The sequence below is a fragment of the Trichomycterus rosablanca genome, chromosome 20 (assembly GCF_030014385.1).
Source record: "Trichomycterus rosablanca isolate fTriRos1 chromosome 20, fTriRos1.hap1, whole genome shotgun sequence".
NCBI lineage: Eukaryota > Metazoa > Chordata > Actinopteri > Siluriformes > Trichomycteridae > Trichomycterus > Trichomycterus rosablanca.
In genome coordinates this window covers 1309164-1330714 of record NC_086007.1, presented here as the reverse complement: position 1 = coordinate 1330714, position 21551 = coordinate 1309164, and the positions used below count along the sequence as shown (strand labels likewise).

The 21551-nt window shown below is 43.3% G+C and overlaps 2 protein-coding genes across 5 annotated transcripts in view; both read left to right on the top strand.

Annotated features, from left to right (window-relative positions):
- kif1ab (kinesin family member 1Ab) overlaps nt 1-1355 on the top strand; it is a 37657-nt gene extending 36302 nt beyond the window's left edge. For all 4 annotated transcript variants that reach the window (XM_063016844.1, XM_063016842.1, XM_063016843.1 and 1 more), the window contains 2 exons: nt 362-480; nt 1249-1355. In XM_063016844.1, coding sequence (XP_062872914.1) covers nt 362-480; nt 1249-1291 — 162 coding nt within the window. In that variant the 3' untranslated portion in view covers nt 1292-1355. The remainder of the gene's footprint in view (nt 1-361; nt 481-1248) is intronic.
- A 4247-nt stretch (nt 1356-5602) lies between these two features.
- On the top strand, nt 5603-20181 carry espnlb (espin like b). Its single transcript, XM_063017278.1, has 10 exons — nt 5603-5893; nt 6864-7054; nt 8483-8669; nt 8747-8929; nt 9781-9906; nt 15245-15391; nt 15821-15935; nt 16026-16138; nt 18289-18499; nt 18662-20181. Exons 1-10 carry the CDS (start codon nt 5603-5605, stop codon nt 20086-20088), a joined length of 2991 nt encoding a protein of 996 aa, XP_062873348.1. The 3' UTR covers nt 20089-20181.
- Nucleotides 20182-21551: the final 1370 nt, after the last annotated feature.

Genomic DNA, 21551 nt, shown 5'->3' with positions numbered 1-21551 from the left:
CATTCATGTTATATACGCTATAATATATAAGTTCAGAATGTGCTGTGCACCTCACAGATACCTTTATTACAGAATAGGCCCAAATTCCTACACACACACTGCTAAATATGTTACAGTATGAGAGGAATGGAGGCTTGTTGTAGCCATGAGAGGTCCAACAAGCTTATATATGCAGTAGTTTAGTTTCCACACACACTACGTGGCCAAAAGTATCCAGACACCTTACAGTGAGCTTGTTGGACACAACCGTTTTATATGTTGGCATTATCGCCCTTTTTTACTATTTTGGTAGTAAAATTGTACAGTTTTCCCAGACAGAACGATGACATGAATCAGTGATCCGCCTCTCCTTTCTTTACAGTCACCGAACTCGTTTGCTGTGGTGACTGAGCACCGTGGAATCCTCCTGCAGGCCAGCAACGATAAAGACATGCACGACTGGCTCTACGCTTTCAACCCCCTGCTGGCAGGAACCATCAGGTACAGGAACGTTGGTTCAGGAACCTAAACACAATGGGGTCTGTAAAGAGGATTCTAATAAGACCTGAACTCATGATACTCGTATTTAATCTTACGTATTATGTATTTATTTTTGCTCTTTATTAAAGCAAAAGTATTTCTTATCCGATTACTCGATTAATCGCTGGAATAATCGATAGAATACTCGATTACAAAAATAATCGATAGTTGCAGCCCTAATACAGATTACACATCAAGGAGAACTTATTTACATTTGACAAGAACTCGATTCGTCCTGGGACTGAATGCTGGGATTGAGCGTCGGCGCTGAGGAGGCGTCGGGCGCTCCCTCGTCATCCAGTCGGATCGTCGCTCGGAATTAAGGCGCCTCATTTTAAGGGATCTAAGAATTTAGACACGCCCTCAGCAGTACAGAGGCTCACTCCGGAGCGACCGGTCACGATCTGGAACCATACAGTCCAGATGAGGGGAAAAACTCGAACCTGCACCTTCGTCCCCAACATCCAGGAGATCCGTGTCGGGTAGAGAGTCACATCCGAGCAGCAATAACCACAGACACTCTTCTCGGGAGTGTAGGATGAGGTTTTTGGACAGACCTGGAACTAAAACACATGATTATCAGATCAACTTAAACCCCAGTTTGATTAGAAAACCTTTTTCACTGCAGTGTTAATGAATAAAGTGTGTTTTTAATGACACTGGTGAGTAAAATGACAGCACTGAGATGTAAATGATGTGTTGATCAGGTTCTTTTTGTCTCTTTCTCAGGTCGAAGCTTTCCAGGAGGAAATCGGCTCATACGAGGATGTGAACGTTCCTTTCTTATCGATGCACAAATCAAACAGCCGTCTCGTCCCCGGTGGTGTAAATACTGGTGCAATGATAATACTAGCCTGTACCTGCCTGCCCGCTCTTTTATCTGTGTGTGTGTGTGTGTGTGTGTGTGTGTGTCTGAGCACTCGTGTCAGACCTGCATTAGCGAAGTGATAAACTCATAAGTACTGTAACTGCTGTAATCTCCGACCCTGTACCGATCCTGCTCACGCTTGGTAGTGCTAATGAAGAAAAACAGCATCGTACAAAAGAACACGTAGAGAGATTAGCTGCTGTGTAAATGCCGCCCTGCTTCAGTGTGTGTGTGTGTGTGTGTGTGTGTGTGTGTGTGCGCTTCGTAGGTTAGGTGTTATGCATTTACTCGTTAAGCTTTAGTTGCACTGTTGCACGGTGAGACGGTTCAGAGCCAGTTCATCCCATCAGTGAGGATTTGGGTAACGATTTGTGCTCTCGATAAACATCCTCATATTTTATCATTTATTTACAAATTAATTAATTCATAATTACAGAGAGAGAGAGAAAAGGACAGAATTACTGTCGTATAGACCCTAATATTATTATTATCATCATATTTATTAACAAGATCAATTTAATAACGTTAAAGCTTTATTTATATTATTTGAAATGTTTTACGTGTTTATAACATTATTTATTTATCGCACTTCACATTGAAGAAAAGCTTCCTCTAATAAATAAAATTAAAGCTGCCGTATGTAACTTGTATAAAATAATACACATGATGTGATGCTCTTAATCAGCATGTTCGTTTATAACAAATATATACACCGATCAACCATAACATTAAAACCACCTCCTTGTTTCTACACTCACTCACCATATAGAAGCACTTTGTAGTTCTACAATTACTGACTGTAGTCCATCTGTTTCTCTACATGCTTTGTTACCCCCTTTCATGCTGTTCTTCAATGGTCAGGACCACCACACAGCAGCGCTGCTGGAGGTTTTAAACACCTCCTGACCATTGAAGAACAGGGTGAAAGGGGCTAACAAAGCATGCAGATAAACAGACGGACTACAGTCAGTAATTGTAGGACTACAAAGTGCTTCTATATGGTGAGTGAGTGTAGAAACAAGGAGGTGGTTTTAATGTAGAGTAGAATTCAATTCTTTTCCCACACATCCCAGCTTTTTTGGAGTCATAGGGTCAGTTCTTGGTTGGTAGCCCACATCTCTACCCAGTGCTCGCATAAATGAAAGGATGTGTAAACCCAGCTCAGATTTAACAGAAACACCTCCAGGTTCCCAGAAGTTACATACTGCAGCTTTAATCGGAACCATTTTAGCTGCTTTTGTAAAAACTGGACCTGCTTACATTAATAGAGCTAATTTATAATTATACACTGAGTTACCCTGGAGTCGGCAGCACTCGCACTCCATTACTGACAGACTGAAGGTGTTAGATACATATACTTTACATACTTACATACATACATACATACATACATGCTTGCTCACACCTTTAAAGATCTTTTGTGCTCTTCAGTGTAGCAGTAAAATCAGCTGATGGACAATTGTTGGTTGGTAAAATGCCCAGGCCTCCAATGTTGGACCATTGTAAACAATCCCACAGTATGGTCCGTGTACACATTTATAGGTTATTGAGTGTACGTGTACATTTGGTGTTCAAAAACATGCAGCAGCTCCACATTTGAGGAGTCATGATGGATGTCGGGAGTGTTTTTTAACATGAACGCGTGAAATGATCAGCCAGTCATTTACCACGGCTGGATTTGTGCCCATTTGTTAAACCAGAGCTGCTTCTGAGGCGTCATGACCCTTCATTTCTCTAAATAGGTGGTTTGTGTCACGTCTCTGATCAGCTCCGTTATTAAATCCCTCTTATAAAACGTGCCATGGGCCAGCAAACCCACAGAGCACAACGGGCACACGTTCAGATGTGAGATTCACACACATGCCCTCCTGTATCCTGTACGACTCTTCAATGTGGACGATCAGTTTGTTTTTCAGCTGCTTCTGTACTTAGGCGTCGCCACAGCAGACGCGGCGTTGTTTTTACACCGAATGCCCTTCTATTGTATCCAGGCTTGGGACCGGCACTCAGAGCGCACCGATACGTAAGTGTGCCTCCCAATGGATAGGCTGTTTCAGCCACCCCCACTCACGTCCATGCAGATACCCGACCGGCCAATATGCCGCCCCAGATATCCAGTCTGAATCTGTCCCAGTTTCAGTAGCACTATGCTTGCACCTTTAGGTTGTTTTAGGAAGCGAGACTTGTACGTTTTGGATGATTCTGGCGGGACCTCTCAGTGCTCTGACTGAATTCCGTCCGTCCCTCTGTATCCCTCTGACGAGGCTCTGTATGTGACAGCATGCTGTATATAATCACTCACTGCATTTACCTCCATACAGTATACACACGTAGCACCTACACCACATGACTAGTTGTATTATTTGATGGACACGGACGGCGGACCCTCAGAACGTCGGCGTATTGTAGATGACCGAGACGTGCAGACGTTGTCGTGACGTCTCTCTTTTCTTTCTTACCTTCGTTTCACAGATCGAGCTCCGCAGTATGAAACGCTTCTCCAGCCCACGTCCCGTAAACTAAAGTGCATTTACTGTAACCGCTTCTGCGTTTCGGCTGTGTATAGAAACCCATCGGCGCACAGTGTAACCTCTTTGTACCCTAAATGGATAGGCCGTAGTGTACCTAGTGCTCAGAGTGTTGGACTCATGTCTTCTAACATCTGTAGACACTTAACACTTTGTTGGACGTAAAAATAAATGTGTAACACATTATCCGAGTCTGTTTCCTTTCTTTTCTTACAACCATTCTAATGATTCTACATTAATAAATGACGAGCTGAGCATCACGGTGGCACTGCTGAGAATGTGGGTACTGTACAAAGCTTCACACATCAGTTCAGCTTCTGTACATTCTGGGAGGCTAAAAGAAAACAGGCTCCATGTTGTAACTGGAGATAAGATACAAACGCAGATTTTTAGGTCCCATGTTGCTGTGCGGCTCCCACAATACCTGCTGTGCCAAAATGTTAGGGCGGAAAGATGCCACTATAAAAATTAATGTATGTGTTTTAATGTAAACAGCTGGTCACAAATAAAAATAAATAAATAAAATCAAGTGATGACATTTAAAAATATGATTATTAATATAGTATTATTATAGTTTTTATTATATTATTATTATTATAGTGTTTTATTATTATTATCATTATTATTATAGTATTAATGTTATTATTTTTATTATAGTGTATTATTATTATTATTACTTTTATTATATTATTATTATTACTTTTATTATAGTATTAATGTTATTATTATTAATATAGTGTATTATTATTATAGTATTATTATTATTATAGTATTATTATTATTATAGTATTATTATTATTGTTATAGTATTATTATTATTATAGTATTAATGTTATTATTATTATAGTATTATTATTATTATTATAGTATTAATGTTATTATTATAGTATTATTATTATAGTATTAATGTTATTATTATAGTATTATTATTATAGTATTAATATTATTATTATAGTATTATTATTATTATTATTATATTAATGTTATTATTATAGTATTATTATTATTATTATAGTATTAATGTTATTATTATAGTATTATTATTATTATAGTATTAATGTTATTATTATAGTATTAATATTATTATTATAGTATTATTATTATTATAGTATTATTATTATTATTATAGTATTAATATTATTATTATAGTATTATTATTATTATAGTATTAATGTTATTATTATAGTATTATTATTATTATTATAGTATTAATATTATTATTATAGTATTATTATTATTATAGTATTAATGTTATTATTATAGTATTATTATAGTATTAATGTTATTATTATTATAGTATTATTATTATTATTATTATATTAATGTTATTATTATTATAGTATTATTATTATTATTATTATTATAGTATTATTATTATTATTATTATAGTATTAATGTTATTATTATTATGATTATTATTATTATGATTGTTATTATACTGTACTCCTGTCTGTATATTGTAGCTGTATTTTTAAAAAAACAGTGATGTCCATAATAAATGGGACACCTGTAAACATAAAAGCTGCTTCTCCTCTTTCTGTTCAGCTAACAAGCTGTTCCTGTGTCTGGCTCATCAGGGGCCGATCGGGTATCAGATTTAGACAGTGAGGGGGTCGAGGGAGGGGTTTGTTTGGGAGTCGAGCTGCACACGTCCAGTTTACTCTGAGTTGGGTGCCAGGACGGCGTGATGCTCCACCAGGCCATCCAGGCCGCACGCCAGGGAGATGTGGAGACTCTCCGAGCTCTGCACCGCTCCGGGGGTCTCAGGCAGGGCATCGCTGATGACCAGGGGGCCACGCCGGTCCACCACGCTGCCCGCTGCGGCCAGAACCACTGCCTGCGCTTCCTGGTGATGGAGGCCCGCTTCCAAGGGAACGCGCGTGCCAGGAACGGAGCCACGGCCGCCCATGATGCCGCTGCCACCGGGCACGTGCAGGAGTTGCAGTGGCTGCTGGGACATGGCGAGTGCAGAATGGAGGTGAGTGGGTGTGTTACACTGACGTGTTACACTGGTGTTACACTGGTGTTACACTGACGTGTTACTGCTGCTCATGACAAGAGTAATGCGTATAAAAGTGTGTGTATAGCTCTAGTATAACCTGACTGCATGTCTTTGGACTTGTGAGAGGAAACCAGAGCACCCGGTGGAAACCCATGTGGACACAGGGAGAACATGCAAACTCCACTCCTGACCACCCGGCTGGGGAATTGACCCAAGCTCTCAGTCCCACTCAGCAGCTCTGAAATGAACCGGAACATCAACTGAGGCTTCAAGAAATACTTTAATTTACTTCAGGATCAATAAAGTATCTGTCTGTCTGTCAGTGTGTCTGTCTATCTATATGTATGTTTGTCTGGCTGGCTGTCTATCTGTCTATCTGTCTGCCTGCATTCCTGTCTGTCTAGATATCTGTCTTTTTATCTATCAATCTGTCTGGCTGTCTGTCTATCTATTTATCTGTCTATCTGTTTGTCTGTCTATCTAACTATCTGTCTACTTTCTTTCAGGATCAATACAGTATATGTCTGTCTGTATGTATCTGTCTATCTGTCTATCTATCTATATATATATATATCTGTCTATCAATCTGTCTGTCTGTCTGTCTGTCTATCTATCTATCTATCTATCTATCTATCTATCTATCTATCTATCTATCTATCTATCTGTCTGTCTACTTCGGGATAAATAAAGTATCTGTCTGTCTGTCTGTCTATATGTCTGTCTGGCTCTTTGTCTGTCTGTCTGCCAGTCTGTCTCTCTATCAATCTATCTGTCTGCCTGTATATACATCTGTCTATCTATCTATCTCTATCAGTGGCCAGCCATACAACTGAATGGGCACAAATTCCCATACACAGACATATTTCAAATTCCGACAAGCTCACTGTCAGGTGTCCAGATACTTTTGGCTATGTGGGTATGTGGTTATTCTCTGTGGTGTTTGTAGGATCGTGATGGTGAAGGAGCTACGGCGCTACACCTGGCGGCGAGGTTCGGCCACGCTGACGCACTTCAGTGGCTCCTGACGGCAGGGGGCAGCACTGAGCTGGAGACCCACTGTGGAGCTCTTCCTGTCCACTACGCCGCCGCTAGTGGTGATCTCACCTGTGTCAAAGTGCTCGTATCCCACAATCCACGGTACACACACACACACACACACACACACACACACACACACCATGCGGTTACGGTAAAACACCGAGCCATTCAGCTCCTGCTCGGGTTTCGTGTGGTCAGGATCTCAGGACCCGTGTAGGTGTTCGTTATCCTGGTATACAAAGGCGGCGGGGGGGCGTGGACGCCCCTGTGGAGTCACTCATCAGTGATGGAGGGGTGGGGCAGGGTGGGGGGGTGACAGATGCCTGATGGAACCTCACGGATCTGCACTTAATAATAGATCAGCACACGTACCACATGTTCCTCTTCATCCTCACACTGGACACCTCTTCTAATTATTGATTTCATGTGTTTCAGCCACAACAGTTGCTAACAGGTGCAATGAATTAATCAAATAAAGGAAATTACATGCATCTGACTTTGCAGCAACAGTTTAGGGAAGGCCCTGTCCTGTTCCAGCATGAGCTCTATAAAGACATGAAGTAACTCCAGCGTCCTGCACAGAACCCTGAGCTCAGCCCCACTCAACAGCTCTGGGATGAACCGGAACATCAACATCAGCGACCAGGCGTACAAATGCTGTCACCTTTTGACTGAATGGGCACAAATTCCCCCAGACACAGTCCAATTTTGTGGAAAACATTCCCAATAAAATGGTGGCATCTTTATAATATTGACTCTGGTCTAGGGCAGTTGTAGCCTAGTGGTTAAGGTACTGGACTAGTAATCAAAAGGTCACTGGTTCAAGCCCCATCACTGCCAGGTTGCTGCTGTTGGGCCCCTGAGCAAGACCCTTAACCCTCAATTGCTCAGACTGTACACTGTCACAGTACTGTAAGCCGTTTGGATAAAATTAATGTAAATGAATATGATCTCTAACAAGCTCACGGTCAGGTGTCCACATAATTTCGACCATATAAGGTCCTTCCAATGTATTAATAATAAGTGAGAATGTATGGTAGGTCGTTAAGGGTACATCATTGTAAATAATTAAGGGTTCTAATGTACCTGTTTATGTGAACATCCACTTTGCAGCCAAAAGTATTTGGACGCCTGACCATGAGCTTGTCAGACGTCCCATTTAAAAAAACAAATGCTATTAAAACAGAGTGACGTCTGTATGATCTTTTCAGCTCCTCTGAGAAGCTTCTCACAAGACTTTGAAGTATGCCTTTGGCGATTTGAAGCCTCAATTGATGTTCCGGTTCATCCCAGAGCTGTTGAGTGGGGCCTGAGCTTTTCTTCATGTCTTTATAGAACTTGCTCATGCTGGAACAGGACAGGACCTTCCCTAAACTGTTGCTACAAAGTCAGCAACTGTTGTGGCTGAAACACTTGAATTCAGTCATTAGAAGGGGCGTCTCAATACTTTTGTCCATACAGTCTACACATGTGGCTGAATGATTTTGAAATTGCCATGCCGACCAGTCAGTGTTATTATCTGTGCAGATGTGTGAACTGTCAGATGGGCACCGGGGCCACACCACTCTACCTGGCGTGCCAGGAGGGGCATCTGCACGTGCTGGAGTATCTGGCGAAAGACTGCGATGCCAACGTCCACCTGCAGGCCCAGGACGGCATGAGCGCCCTGCACGCCGCCGTCCACATGGGTCACTACACCGTGGTGGTCTGGCTGGTGAGTGGCAGCTTCCTGTGCCCGGCGTGGGTTATTCAGCGATGTAAAAGCGTCTGACGTCTGTGTGTGCTCGTCAGGTCTCGTTCACAGACGTGGATCTGTCCTGTCGCGATGCTAATGGAGCCACGGCTCTGCACTTCGCTGCCAGCGGGGGGCACCACCGAGTCCTGGAGCTCCTGCTCTCTATGGGGGCCCAAGTCCTGAGGGACCACTGGGGAGGGACCCCACTGCACAATGCTGCAGAGAACGGAGAGATCCAGGTGACCGACCGCACACCCGAACGTCTTACCATAAATATCACAAAATATCAAAAATCATTCATTTAAACTCTGTAAAAGATTTTTCTTATTTATTTTACTGAAATCCCAATAACATTAAATAATTACTGGCTGATTATAAGATATAATATTTGTTCCTGTAATCTTAGGTGTAAAATAATGAAAGTTTAAGGAGTGAAAAGTGAAAGCAAAATAAAGTTTTATTGTTACTTTCAGTATTTGAATAGTAAATATTCATTATTTTACTTGTGATTGTAATGAATTAGATTTTAATTGTTTGAATTGTGATGTTGATGTTTGTTTGTTGTTTGTTTATGTTATTTGTTATTGATGTTGTTGTCTGTTGTTATTAGTTGCTGTTTGTTGTTCTTTGTTTGTTGTTAATGATGTTTGTTGATGTTTTTGATGTTTGTTGTAGTTCATGTTGATTGTTGTTGTTTGTTGCTGTTGTATTTCGTTGTTTTTGTGTTGTTGTTGTTTGTTGTTGATGTTTGTTGTTGTGGTTTATGTTAGTTGTTGATGTTGTTGTTTGTTGTTGTTGATGTTGTAGTTAATGTTGTTTGTTGTTGTTTGTTTTTGTTTTTGTTTGTTTTTGTTATTGTAGTTTGTTGATGTTGTTTGTATGTTGTTGTTTGTATGTTGTTGTTGTTGTGTAGTGTAACTCTATTAAAGCTCTTAAAGTGCTGTTGGAGCCCCTGTTGTTGTTTATTGTTGTTTGTATGTTGTTGTCGTGTGTTGTTGTTTATTGTTGTTTGTATGTTGTTGTTTATTGTTGTTTGTATGTTGTTGTTGTTGTGTAGTGTAACTCTATTAAAGCTCGTGTTGCTCCTCAGTGCTGTCGGATCCTGTTGGATCATCACGTCAGTCCTCTGGAGGAAGATGCTGATGGATTCAGTGCTGTAGATCTAGCCGAGTATAACGGCCATCCAGACTGTGCAGCGCTCCTCTCTTCAGCTCAGGTGGGTAACGAACCATGTGTGTGTGTGTGTGTGTGTGTGTGTTTGACTGCTAAGTAAATGAATGATTTCTCACTGTTGCACCCATTAGGTGTCCCCACAAAGGATCAGTTTTTGGTACAGGTTTTTACCCCACGTTTTATCAGGGCTTGGGACCTGCACTGAGGGTGCACTGATGTGTGGCCCCACAATGGGTGGTTCACGTCACCTAAATCTCCTCGAGATGTGGTGATGGGATGTGACGTGTGTGCTGGAACTCGGGTTTTTTTTTACATTTTTTTCAAGCGACCCAGGCAACACAAGCAATGCATCTTACTCTGATCCCACTGTGGTTTACAAGATGTAATATAAAGCCTCCACAAGGGGGCGATCACGTACAAGTTTATGTAGTTTTTTAATAATTATTATTTTACTCTGTGACCCATTTTTTACTCATCTGAGGGTCGCGACCCAGGGTTTAAAACACGCTGCTGTTGGAGACCCTGACATTGTTTGCCAAAAAAAGGGTGTGGGGTCACAGTGTTCCACACACCAGACGTGACCTTGTATTATTGAAAACAGACTGCGTGAGAGAACAACAAACAGCCGCTGACTAAAGAAAAAAACACCTCAGACCTCTGACGTAAACCAGAGCGGCATCAAGTGAAGCCACAGCATGTAAACAGAGTGGAAGACTTGGCACCGCTGACCCTGACGTATCACCGTTACAGCGCTGCACGTTAAGGCTGAATAACAGGCAATGGTAAGTACTGACAGAACGGTTAGAGCCGTGTCTGGTGGGTATCAGCTTTCGTCCCCTCCGTCTCCAGAGCTGTAGAGAAGAGTCACCCGAGCTCTTCTGGATTGAGTTTCAAGCATTCGCCGGATCGTCAGTCTTCCTCTGAGGCAGCGCGTCAGGACGATAGCTGTATTGTATTGTGATTTGGGGGTTGTTTACATCGTCCCACGTTCTGCTCATTTTGTGGTTCTGTTTGAGGTTTAATTCTACATTGGCTGATGTTAACATAACCTCGACTTGCTCTGACACTATTGGAGAAGATAATCATGCATTTTTCTATGAGCCTCCTACTCATGACCATTTTTTCCTAATGTCCCCTTGAACCTATCGTCTACATAACATCGTCCCCTCCTGCCACACCTTCACATCACCTCTGGCTATAGGTGTGGACATTTTCTCAGCAGAAGGAAGAATGGAGGTCCTGGTCTCTGCATTGGCTACCTTTAAATGAACCACCTCACTGTAAAAAAAAAAAAGTTGGGACAGTATGGAAAATGTAAATAATAAAATAAAAACACAGTTTCTTACATTTACTTTGACTTTTATTAGATGTCAGACAGGATGAAGCTGAGATATTTCATCTTTTATCTGCTCAACTTCATTTCATTTATTAATAAACATCCATTCCTGCATTTCAGGCCTGCAACACATTCCAAAAAAAGTTGGGACGGGTGTAATTTAGGGCTCGTAATGAGGTGAAAAAACTAATTAATTATGTGACGTCAACAGGTGATCACGGTTTGGTACAAAAGCAGCATCCAGGAAAGGCTGAGAGTCTCTGATGAGTGAAGATGATCAGAGGATCCAGTTTGTCCACAAATGTGTGAGAAAATGATTGAAATGTTTAAAAACAATAAACCTCAAAGAAAGATCAGAAGGGATTTGCATGTTCTCCCTCTACAGTGCAGAATATCATTAAACCATTCAAGGAATCAGGAGGAATTTCAGTGCGTAAAGGCCGAGGGTGTGAGCTTAATCTGAACGCTCGTGATCTTCCATCCCTCAGGCAGCGCCGCGTCAAGAACCGCCTGCCTGCAGTCCTGACCTGTCCCCAATAGAGAATTTTGAAACAACGACCCCCCGTACTGCTGCACATCTTAAGACGTGTTTGCAGGAAGAACGAGACAAAATAAAAGCTGAAACACTAAATCACTCGCTCTCCTTGGGGCCAAAACCTCTTTCAAGTGGTGAAAAGGAACGGCGACAGAATGTGTTGCAGGTCTGAAATGCAGGAATGGATGTTTATTAATAAATGAAATGAAGTTGAGCAGAAAAAAAAAAACATCCACTAAATAAGGTCACTGTTAAAATCCCGTATCCACCACCACTGATCTCCACAGCAGTGTTTAAATCCTGGTACCTCTCATCAGGCTTTATGACGAATAGCTGAATGATAATAAGCAGAAGGTTTGAGTGGTTAAAGATCACGACAGCCATTCACTGACCTGGAGCTGCTGTAGGTTAGATAATCACCCCCCAGTGAGAGCGGGGCCGTGTTGTGTACATTCAGTACTATACATGGACATCAGACCCCGTCGTGACTTTGAGAAACGTCAGGACACTCAACCCCACACTTTTAATAATTCAATAACACCTTGTTACGAAGACTCTCCTCATAACAGAGCAGAGATGCTAACGCGCTGGTGTTACGATCAGGGCGACGCCGATCCGAGACCTTCTCACGCTCCTCCTCTGGGTTTGGATCCGATCTGTGTGGGATTTCTCTACCTGTAAGTTATTAGTTATTACACCTTTATATTATATATTCATTTGGATGTTTTAAACAATCCAGAGCGACTTACAGCTGAACATTTGAACAGACCTGAGTGCTGGTACTGCTCTGCAAAATTCCTCTTCCTGATTTTCAGAATAAATCATATATTATTACTTAACTTATGGAAATATCAATTTACCATTGAGGTCAGAAATGTACATACTTTGGTATGAGGCATGTATTATATTTCAGCTCACTGGAACCGTTTTTGTGTGACTGAATAATGAAGCTCTTTCAAATAATTTAAAGTACGACAAAGTCTGATGGCTCAAAAATATCCATACAGCAACTTAGAGTCATAATTCAGTGGTATAACTCCCCAGTGGTATAACTGTGGTATGTTTCATTCCAGTTTTTTGACTTTGTGGCCTGATCTTCTGCTTCCTCATTAGTATTTATTTATTTATTAGGATTTTAATGTCATGTTTTACACACTTTGGTTCCATTCATGACAGAAACGGTAGTTTCTAATACGAGGAAGAACCTTTCTGTGTAGGAATCGAACACAGGACCTTCTTGCTGTGAGGCGACGGTGCTACCCATCGAGCCAGTGAGCCACTGTGCCTTCCACATTAAGTACGTCGGGCGACGTCTCAATGCCAATATAAACAGTTCAACAATTCTTAAAAAACAGATTCTAGATTATCACGACTTTGAGTGATGAACGTCACATGAACCAACTTCCAATCAACGTCAGGTCTTAAGTATAATTTTTAATGTACAGTAATTAAATGTTGATAAGTATAAATTACATGGAGCAGTGGTCTGTTCGCCTTAATGTCTTAAATCACTAAAACAGGTCTGTCATGAATAATAATCTGCCTTTAGCTTGATGTGAGAGTTCTGGGTTTCTTTCATTCCTTGGCTTAGAGACACGTGTTCAAGTCGAGTCAAATTTATTTCTATTTGTGTTTAAAGCGCTTTTTACAATAGAAATCGTCTCACAGTCAAAAAAAACACAAAAAAAACCTTGTAGAACAGTGGCAGGAAAAAATTGCTTAAAATTACAGGAAGAAACCTTGAGAGGAAACAGAGGAACTCAACAGGGACCTCCATCCTCCTCGGGTGGCCTGGAGAATTAAAGTTGAATGAATTAGACTTACACAAATCATATGTACACACAATTAATGTACACTAAACATCTGGGTCTTCATTATTTAGTCCAGTGTTCCATGTGCTTTATTCGTATGGACTTTTAAAGTTATTTAAATATGACCAGAAGATCTACAAAGGTCTGAACAAAGAACAATAGACTGAGACGTCACCAGTTCTAGTCAATCAGTCACACATTTGTCCTACCAAAAACACACAGTAAATAATTATAAAAATAATTCAGCAGGATTGTTCTGGTCTGTTTCATTTCTAGTTGAAGAAAAGTCCATTTCCGCTCGCTCATGTCGGGTAGTTTGTGATTTTAAACGTGTGTCCTGGGTTTCTCTGAGTGTTTGTGGATCAGAAGATGAAGCTCTCGCAGCATAAAACTATCTGATAGCATCAGAGGCCCTTAATCACTGCAGCTCCGGAGAACCTGATCCATCTCGTCTAATGCAACCTGATCTCTCACATCCTGCTGCACGAGCTGCTCTTATCTGCTGCGCTGGATAGTGCTGCTTTTTGGGGGGGTTAATATTAAACATTTTGCTCTCATGTTTCACGTTTCTAACATCATCAGCGTATTCACACAGGTTCTGAGTTTCAATATACTGCTAATGTTTTTATTTCTGAGCTTCATACTGTAGTATCATGAGGAACCAGAGATGGTTGGATGCAAATCAGGGGTGCATGATTGATGTTGGCCAAAATCGGAATCAGCAGATTTGAGTGCTGTGGCTATTCGTGAATTAAAATGTGTGTAAATAAATACTGCAGTTCATTTCGACCTGATTTACTGTCCTAAACATTCAGTTACAGCGTTGTGAGGAACTATTTGCCACCTTCCTGATTCCTCATAATCTTAAATGATGCAGGCAGACGTGTTTTAGTCTTTGAGAACTTACACTGATCAGCCACAACATTAAAACCACGTCCCTGTTTCTACTCTCACTGTCCATTTTATCAGCTCCACTTACCATATAGAAGCACTTTGTAGTTCTACAATTACTGACTGTAGTCCATCTGTTTCTCTACATGCTTTGTTACCCCCTTTCATGCTGTTCTTCAATGGTCAGGACCCCCACAGGACCACCACAGAGCAGGTATTATTTAGGTGGTGGATGATTCTCAGCACTGCAGTGACACTGACATGGTGCTGGTGTGTTAGTGTGTGTTGTGCTGGTATGAGTGGATCAGACACAGCAGCGCTGCTGGAGTTTTTAAACACCTCAGTGTCACTGCTGGACTGAGAATAGTCCACCAACCAAAAACATCCAGCCAACAGCACCCCGTGGGCAGCATCCTGTGTCCACTGATGAAGGTCTAGAAGACGACCGATTCAAACAGCAGCAATAGATGAGCGATCGTCTCTGACTTTACATCTACAAGGTGGACCAACTAGGTAAGAGTGTCTAATAGAGTGGACAGTGAGTGGACACGGTATTTAAAAACTGCGACCTCTGCTGTTTGGTTGAGGTATTTGCATCAGCCAGGTGTGTTTCTGTTTATCTCCCGTCTCTGTGAAACTCCACCAGTAATTGAATGTGTGGTGGAGGGTGCGCATGATAGTCTCGGCTCTCCTCGGCCAGAACTGTGACGGGAGATTTAGTGATGATCAGATTGGGAGTAATATAACAGGGTGCAGATAAAGGAGACCTCACCGGGACTGTTTTCTGTTTCTTTCTTCTTCTTGTCAGGTGGATGAGACAGGAAACAACCTCCGACCACCAGAGATCGTTCTCATAGAGGGGGACCGGACCGTGTTCGGGACAGACGATCGTCTGTTGGACCTCACTGACCGACCCGGTGATAGAATCCACAGTGCAGTGATGGAAAACAGCAAGGTGATAACTGCACCCCTCAGACTTTTATTATTATTGTAATTTAATTATAGTTTAGATGTTTTAATGCTTCTCTGTAAAAACTAAATACTGTTTATAAATGAACCACACCAGAACTGACATCTCAAACTCGAGAGTTCAAATCTTAGCTCCGCTATCGGCCAGCTGGGCGCCCATACGGACAATGATTGGCTCGTCTGATGGGTTGGATTGCTGTTTGAGTTCCTCATAACTGCTGCAGTTACGACCTCTGCTGGCTGACGGAGGACTGAACTTTTATTACAGCTTAAAAAACATGAAACATTAAGTAAATAAAATTACACCTGACGTTCCTTTAGCCCAAACATTATGTTTATTAGAAAAGACACTTTTGTGAGATGTTTGGCAGAAGCTCAGAACGGTACAGTTTGTCCTGTCACTGTGTGTTCTCAGCAGCCGGTGAATGAGGTTCCTCCTCAACCTCGTCTCTCTCCGTCAAACCCGGACTCGTCACACTCCTTTAGGACTGGAATCAACTCCATTCAGCACGTCCAAGTAGCTTCTGCAGGTCAGAACCTCCACGTATTCACAGGAACCCTCGGTTTAGGGTTGTTGGGTTTGGTTGCACTGAGTGATCGTCCACTCTTTACTCTTTCAGTCGTGGCCAACATGAAGAAGCAGCCCGAGGAAAATGAGGCACTGGAGGCTCAGGTGAGGACGGCTCGGTCCTGGAGACACGCAGGAATAACCGCCGTCTTCACTGGGCCAGGGGTAAACGTGTTTAAATATCAATAAAACAAATGTGCTGGGTGGGTTTGGGGTTAGTTGGGTTTGGTTACACTGGGTAGGTTTAGGGTTTTGGGGTTTAGGGTTAGTTGGGTTTGATTGCACTGGGTGGGTTTAGAGTTAGTTGGATTTGGGGTTAGTCAAGTTTGGTTACACTGGGTGGGTTTAGGGTTTTTGGGTTTGGGGTTAGTTGGGTTTGATTGCACTGGTTGGGTTTAGAGTTAGTTGGGTTTGATTGCACTGGGTAGGTTTAAGGTTTTTGGGTTTAGAGTTAGTTGGGTTTGATTGCACTGGGTAGGTTTAGGGGTTTTGGGTTTGGGGCTAGTTGGGTTTGGTTACACTGGGTAAGTTTGGTGTTAGTCGGGTTTGGTTACACTGGGTGGGTTTAAGGTTAGTTGGGTTTGGTTATGCTGGGTGGGTTTAGGGTTTTTAGGTTTGGGGCTAGTTGGGTTTGGTTACACTGGGTAGGTTTGGTGTTAGTCGGGTTTGGTTACACTGGGTGGGTTTAAGGTTAGTTGGGTTTGGTTATGCTGGGTGGGTTTAGAGTTTTTGGGTTTGGTTACACTGGGTGGGTTTGAGGTTAGTCGGGTTTGGTTAGTTGGGTTTTGTTAATCGGGTTTGGTTACACTGGGTGGGTTTGAGGTTAGTTGGGTTTGGTTATGCTGGGTGGGTTTAGGGTTTTTGGGTTTGAGGTTAGTCGGGTTTGGTTACACTGGGTGGGTTTGAGGTTAGTTGGGTTTGGTTAGTCAGGTTTGGTTACACTGCGTGGGTTTAGGGTTTTGGGTTTGAGGTTAGTCGGGTTTGGTTAGTTGGGTTTGGTTAGCTGGGTTTGGGGTTAGTTGGGTTTGGTTAGTTGGATTTGGTTAGCTGGGTTTGGGGTTAGTTTAGTGTTTTGGGGTTTAGGGTTAGTTGGGTTTGATTGCACTGGGTGGTTTCAGAGTAAGTTGGATTTGGGGTTAGTCAAGTTTGGTTACACTGGGTGGGTTTAGGGTTTTTGGGTTTGGTTACAAGGGTGGGTTTGGGGTTAGTCGGGTTTGGTTACACTGTGTGGGTTAAGGGTTTTTGGGTTTGGGGTTAGTTGGGTTTGATTGCACTGGTTGGGTTTAGAGTTAGTTGGGTTTGATTGCACTGGGTAGGTTTAAGGTTTTTGGATTTGGGGTTAGTTGGGTTTGGGGTTAGTCGGGTTTGATTACACTGGGTGGGTTTAGGGTTTTTGGGTTTGGGGCTAGTTGGGTTTGGTTACACTGGGTAGGTTTGGGGTTAGTCGGGTTTGGTTACACTGAGTGGGTTTAAGGTTAGTTGGGTTTGGTTATGCTGGGTGGGTTTAGGGTTTTTGGGTTTGAGGTTAGTTGGGTTTGGTTATGCTGGGTGGGTTTAGGGTTTTTGGGTTTGAGGTCAGTCGGGTTTGGTTACACTGCATGGGTTTAAGGTTAGTTAGGTTTGGTTATGCTGGGTGGGTTTAAGGTTAGTTGGGTTTGGTTACACTGGGTGGGTTTGAGGTTAGTCGGGTTTGGTTAGTTGGGTTTTGTTAATCGGGTTTGGTTACACTGGGTGGGTTTGAGGTTAGTTGGGTTTGGTTAGTCGGGTTTGGTTTCACTGGGTGGGTTTGAGGTTAGTTGGGTTTGGTTAGTCAGGTTTGGTTACACTGCGTGAGTTTAGGGTTTTGGGTTTGAGGTTAGTCGGGTTTGGTTAGTTGGGTTTGGGGTTAGTTGGGTTTGGTTAGTTGGATTTGGTTAGCTGGGTTTGGGGTTAGTTGGGTTTGGGGTTAGTTGGGTTTGGTTAGTCGGGTTTGGGGTTAGTTGGGTTTGCTTAGTGGGGTTTGGGGTTAGTTGGGTTTGGTTAGTCGGGTTTGGGGTTAGTTGGGTTTGGTTAGCTGGGTTTGGGGTTAGTTGGGTTTGGTTAGTCGGGTTTGGGGTTAGTTGGGTTTGGTTAGTTGGATTTGGTTAGCTGGGTTTGGGGTTAGTTGGGTGTGGGGTTAGTTGGGTTTGGTTAGTCGGGTTTGGGGTTAGTTGGGTTAGTTGGGTTTGGTTAGTTGGGTTTGGTTAGTCGGGTTTGGGGTTAGTTGGGTTAGTTGGGTTTGGTTAGTTGGGTTTGGTTAGTCGGGTTTGGTTGTGTTTAATCAGATTTCCTCACAGAAAGGAGAAAACAGAACGCTGCTTCTCCCATCAGAGGAGGTGAACGTCGCCGATATCGACTCTCTGATTCCCACTCACGATGAAAACGGCCGCTCCATCGCCGAGTGGAAGAGGCAGGTGATGGTGAGGAGACTTCAGGCCAGACTTCAGGACCATGAAGATCAGTGGAGAAACGTAAACGGCTTTACCTCGAATTCTGCAACTACAACCAGTTTATTTTAATATAGTTTGTTTTTTTAAATGGGACGTCCGAAAAAGTAGTGGTCAGGTGTCCAAATATTTTTGGCCATATAGTGTAGAAATGTTCAGATCTATAGATTTTGGTTTCCCTCAGATCTTCTTTTATTCTCTTTGTGTCAGGATGATGAAGGAGTTGATAGCTGGAGATACTCTAATGTCCACGACGCCATATTGGGCCCCTTCGGTGAGCTGCTGACTGAGGATGACCTGGTGTACCTGGAGGGGCAGATCGAGACGGTTTCCCTGCAGAAGAAGTGCCAGGCCTACGAGCACGAGTTAACCAGCCTGGTCGAGCAGCTCCAAGCCCTCCTGCCTGCTCCCATAGTCAACATCAGCATCAACACCCAGTTCCAGCAGCAGAGACCCGAGCTGTTGGACTCTCTGGTGTTGCCGGTGTGGTGCAGACGTATCTCAGGAATCGTCAAGAGCATGTCCCTGCTTCTGAACAACGTCTCGGATAGAGACGGACGTGACGGCATCTCAAAAATGCCCAACGAGGAACTGGCGTCGGTCTTCTCGAGCCAGCCGGAAAGGTGCAAGAGCAGGAGGGGGAAGGCCGAAAGGGAGATCAAGCTGTCGGGGGTCTCGGTGCGAGACCTGAGGTCCACGTTTGAAAGTCAGATGGAGAACATCTACCCATTTGCAGGGATGTTAAACAATAATTCCAAGATCCACATGAAGCAGAACGTCTCCAGTTCCTCACACACCGGCGTCCAGGACGACCTTATTACAGACGGTGGAATAAAGTGCCAACGTCCAACCAGCACGGTGTCAACCAAAGTCGTCGAGACCACCAGTTTGCGCAAAGAGCGAATCGTCGTCCTGTTCCTGAGCCACTGGAAAAGATCCGCCTACGCCATCTCCATGAGGGCCAAACTGAAACCAGAACCGGACACGCACAAGCCAGCAGACTGCCCCAAGAGTCCGAGCGCGGTGACTCCGGTGCCTCAACCAAGCGGCGACTCTCTGTATCATCTCTACAGACAGAAGACCACCATCAACTCAATGATTCACAACTGGAGGACCATCAGGTCTGGGGTTCCCTCCCGGCAGATCCGCAGCCTCCAGAAGAAATCCGTCACGTACTCCCCGGAGCAGTTCCTCCCTCGGGTGGACGGCGCGCCCGTACCCTACGAGAGCCTGACGCTCGAGCTGTTCATGCTGGGCTACTTCCACATCCTGGAGCAGGACCTGCCCCCCGATGAACGCAAAATGAGGCACCTGCTCTGCTTCGAGGTGTTCGACCACGTGGCCGATTATCCGTGGGAGGCGGTGAGGGACTTCCACGAGGCCGTGGTCAAGGACATCGAGGACGGGAGGCGAGAGTGGACGGACGGCTTCGAAGACGTCAAGGTCCGCTTCTTCGGGAGGAAAGACAAAACGGGTCCGTCCAGCAGGTCTCTGAAGGAGGTTCCTCGAGCCACAGACGAGAAGCTCCACAGGGCAGGAGGGAGTTCGGACCTCTCGTGTTCTAGTAACGATGAAATCTGTAAATACATCGATCGTAGCTTCGCTTTCTGGAAGGAGAAGGAGGCCGAGCTGTTCGAGTTTGAACGTTAGTGTTTGGTTTGAGTTGTTTTGATGTTGTGGCTTTGATCCTCTCTGACGCTTTTATGTTTTTATTTTGACTCTGTAGACGAGTAAAGCTTTAAATGAACCTTTTTCTTGTGTTTGTGTGAAATTACTGAACACCTTCAGACAAATGTTACCTCAAACAGGACAGCAATCCATCACCGAGCATCAGCCAACCTCTCGCCCCCCCCCCCCCCCCCCAGAAAAGCCAGACATGTATGGGGAGTTCAACCCTGGATCCCAGCACCACCCAACCGCCTTAACAAATAATAACAAAAAATAATAAAGCGAAAATGGAGATGTGAGGGGCTGAAAATACATGGCCGAAGCCCTGCGATGGATTGGCGGCCTGTCTGGGGCGGTCCTGCCCTTCACCCAGCGTTTCCCGTGGAACCCTGACCCAACCAGTATAAAAATGACATGAAAATTAAACAAGGACAGAGGCATGCAGAAGGCACAGTGGGTAAAGCTTTCGCCTCACAGCGAGAAGAACCTGGGTTTGATTCCCCTGTCAGGCGACCCGGGTCCTTTCTTTGTGGAGTTTGCATGTTCTCCCTTTGTCTGTGTGGGTTTCCTCCGGGAGCTCCAGTCTCCTCCCACAGTACAAAGACACGCAGGTTAATTGGAGCTACTAGGAATTGTGTGTGTGTGTGTGTGTGTGTGTGTCCTGTGATGAATTGGCGACCTGTCCAGTGTGTTTCCCACCTTTTGCCCAATGAACCAGACCCACTGCAACCCTGATCAGGGTAACACGTTGGACAAACATACAATTAATGAATGAATCATCTCATCTTTAATAAAAATAATATAAAATATAGTTTTTTGTGATCACCAATGAGCTTCTGGAGAATCTCGGGCCCTGAATATAAACTCTGTATGTACTCTAGCATCACCTTGTGGCCACCCTATGACAGTGCACCCAGGTCGCCTCCAGTAAGCTGACGATCTACTGTACTGTTCTCACCATATTGATAATCGATATGAGAACGTTACTGTATCAGTATGTGGTGTCCAGTGTGTTTTGAACATTAGAACACAGAACATATACATATTAACATTAGTTATTACTTATATTCGTCACACTGAATTATTTAATCTCACAAAAAACCCTGATATTACACAAAATAAAACACAATATTTCATTAAGGACTATAGGGTCTATAGGGTCAAAAGTATTGGGACACCCCTTCTAATTTTTGAATTAATGTGTTTCAGCCATGGCAATTGCTAACAGGTGTAATAAACCAATGCAAATTTGCAGCAACAGTTTAGGGAAGGCCTTATTCCTGTTGTGGAAAAGGTCCTTAATGAAATAGGTCAGTGACTGAATTACGAGTAGAAAAGAGTTTTATTGTCGTCTGCAGAGAAGGATCACAAAGACAGCATATAGAGTCCCATATAGAGACATGGGAGATAGATTTGGGACAGTAGGGTGTGTGAATGTGGGACAA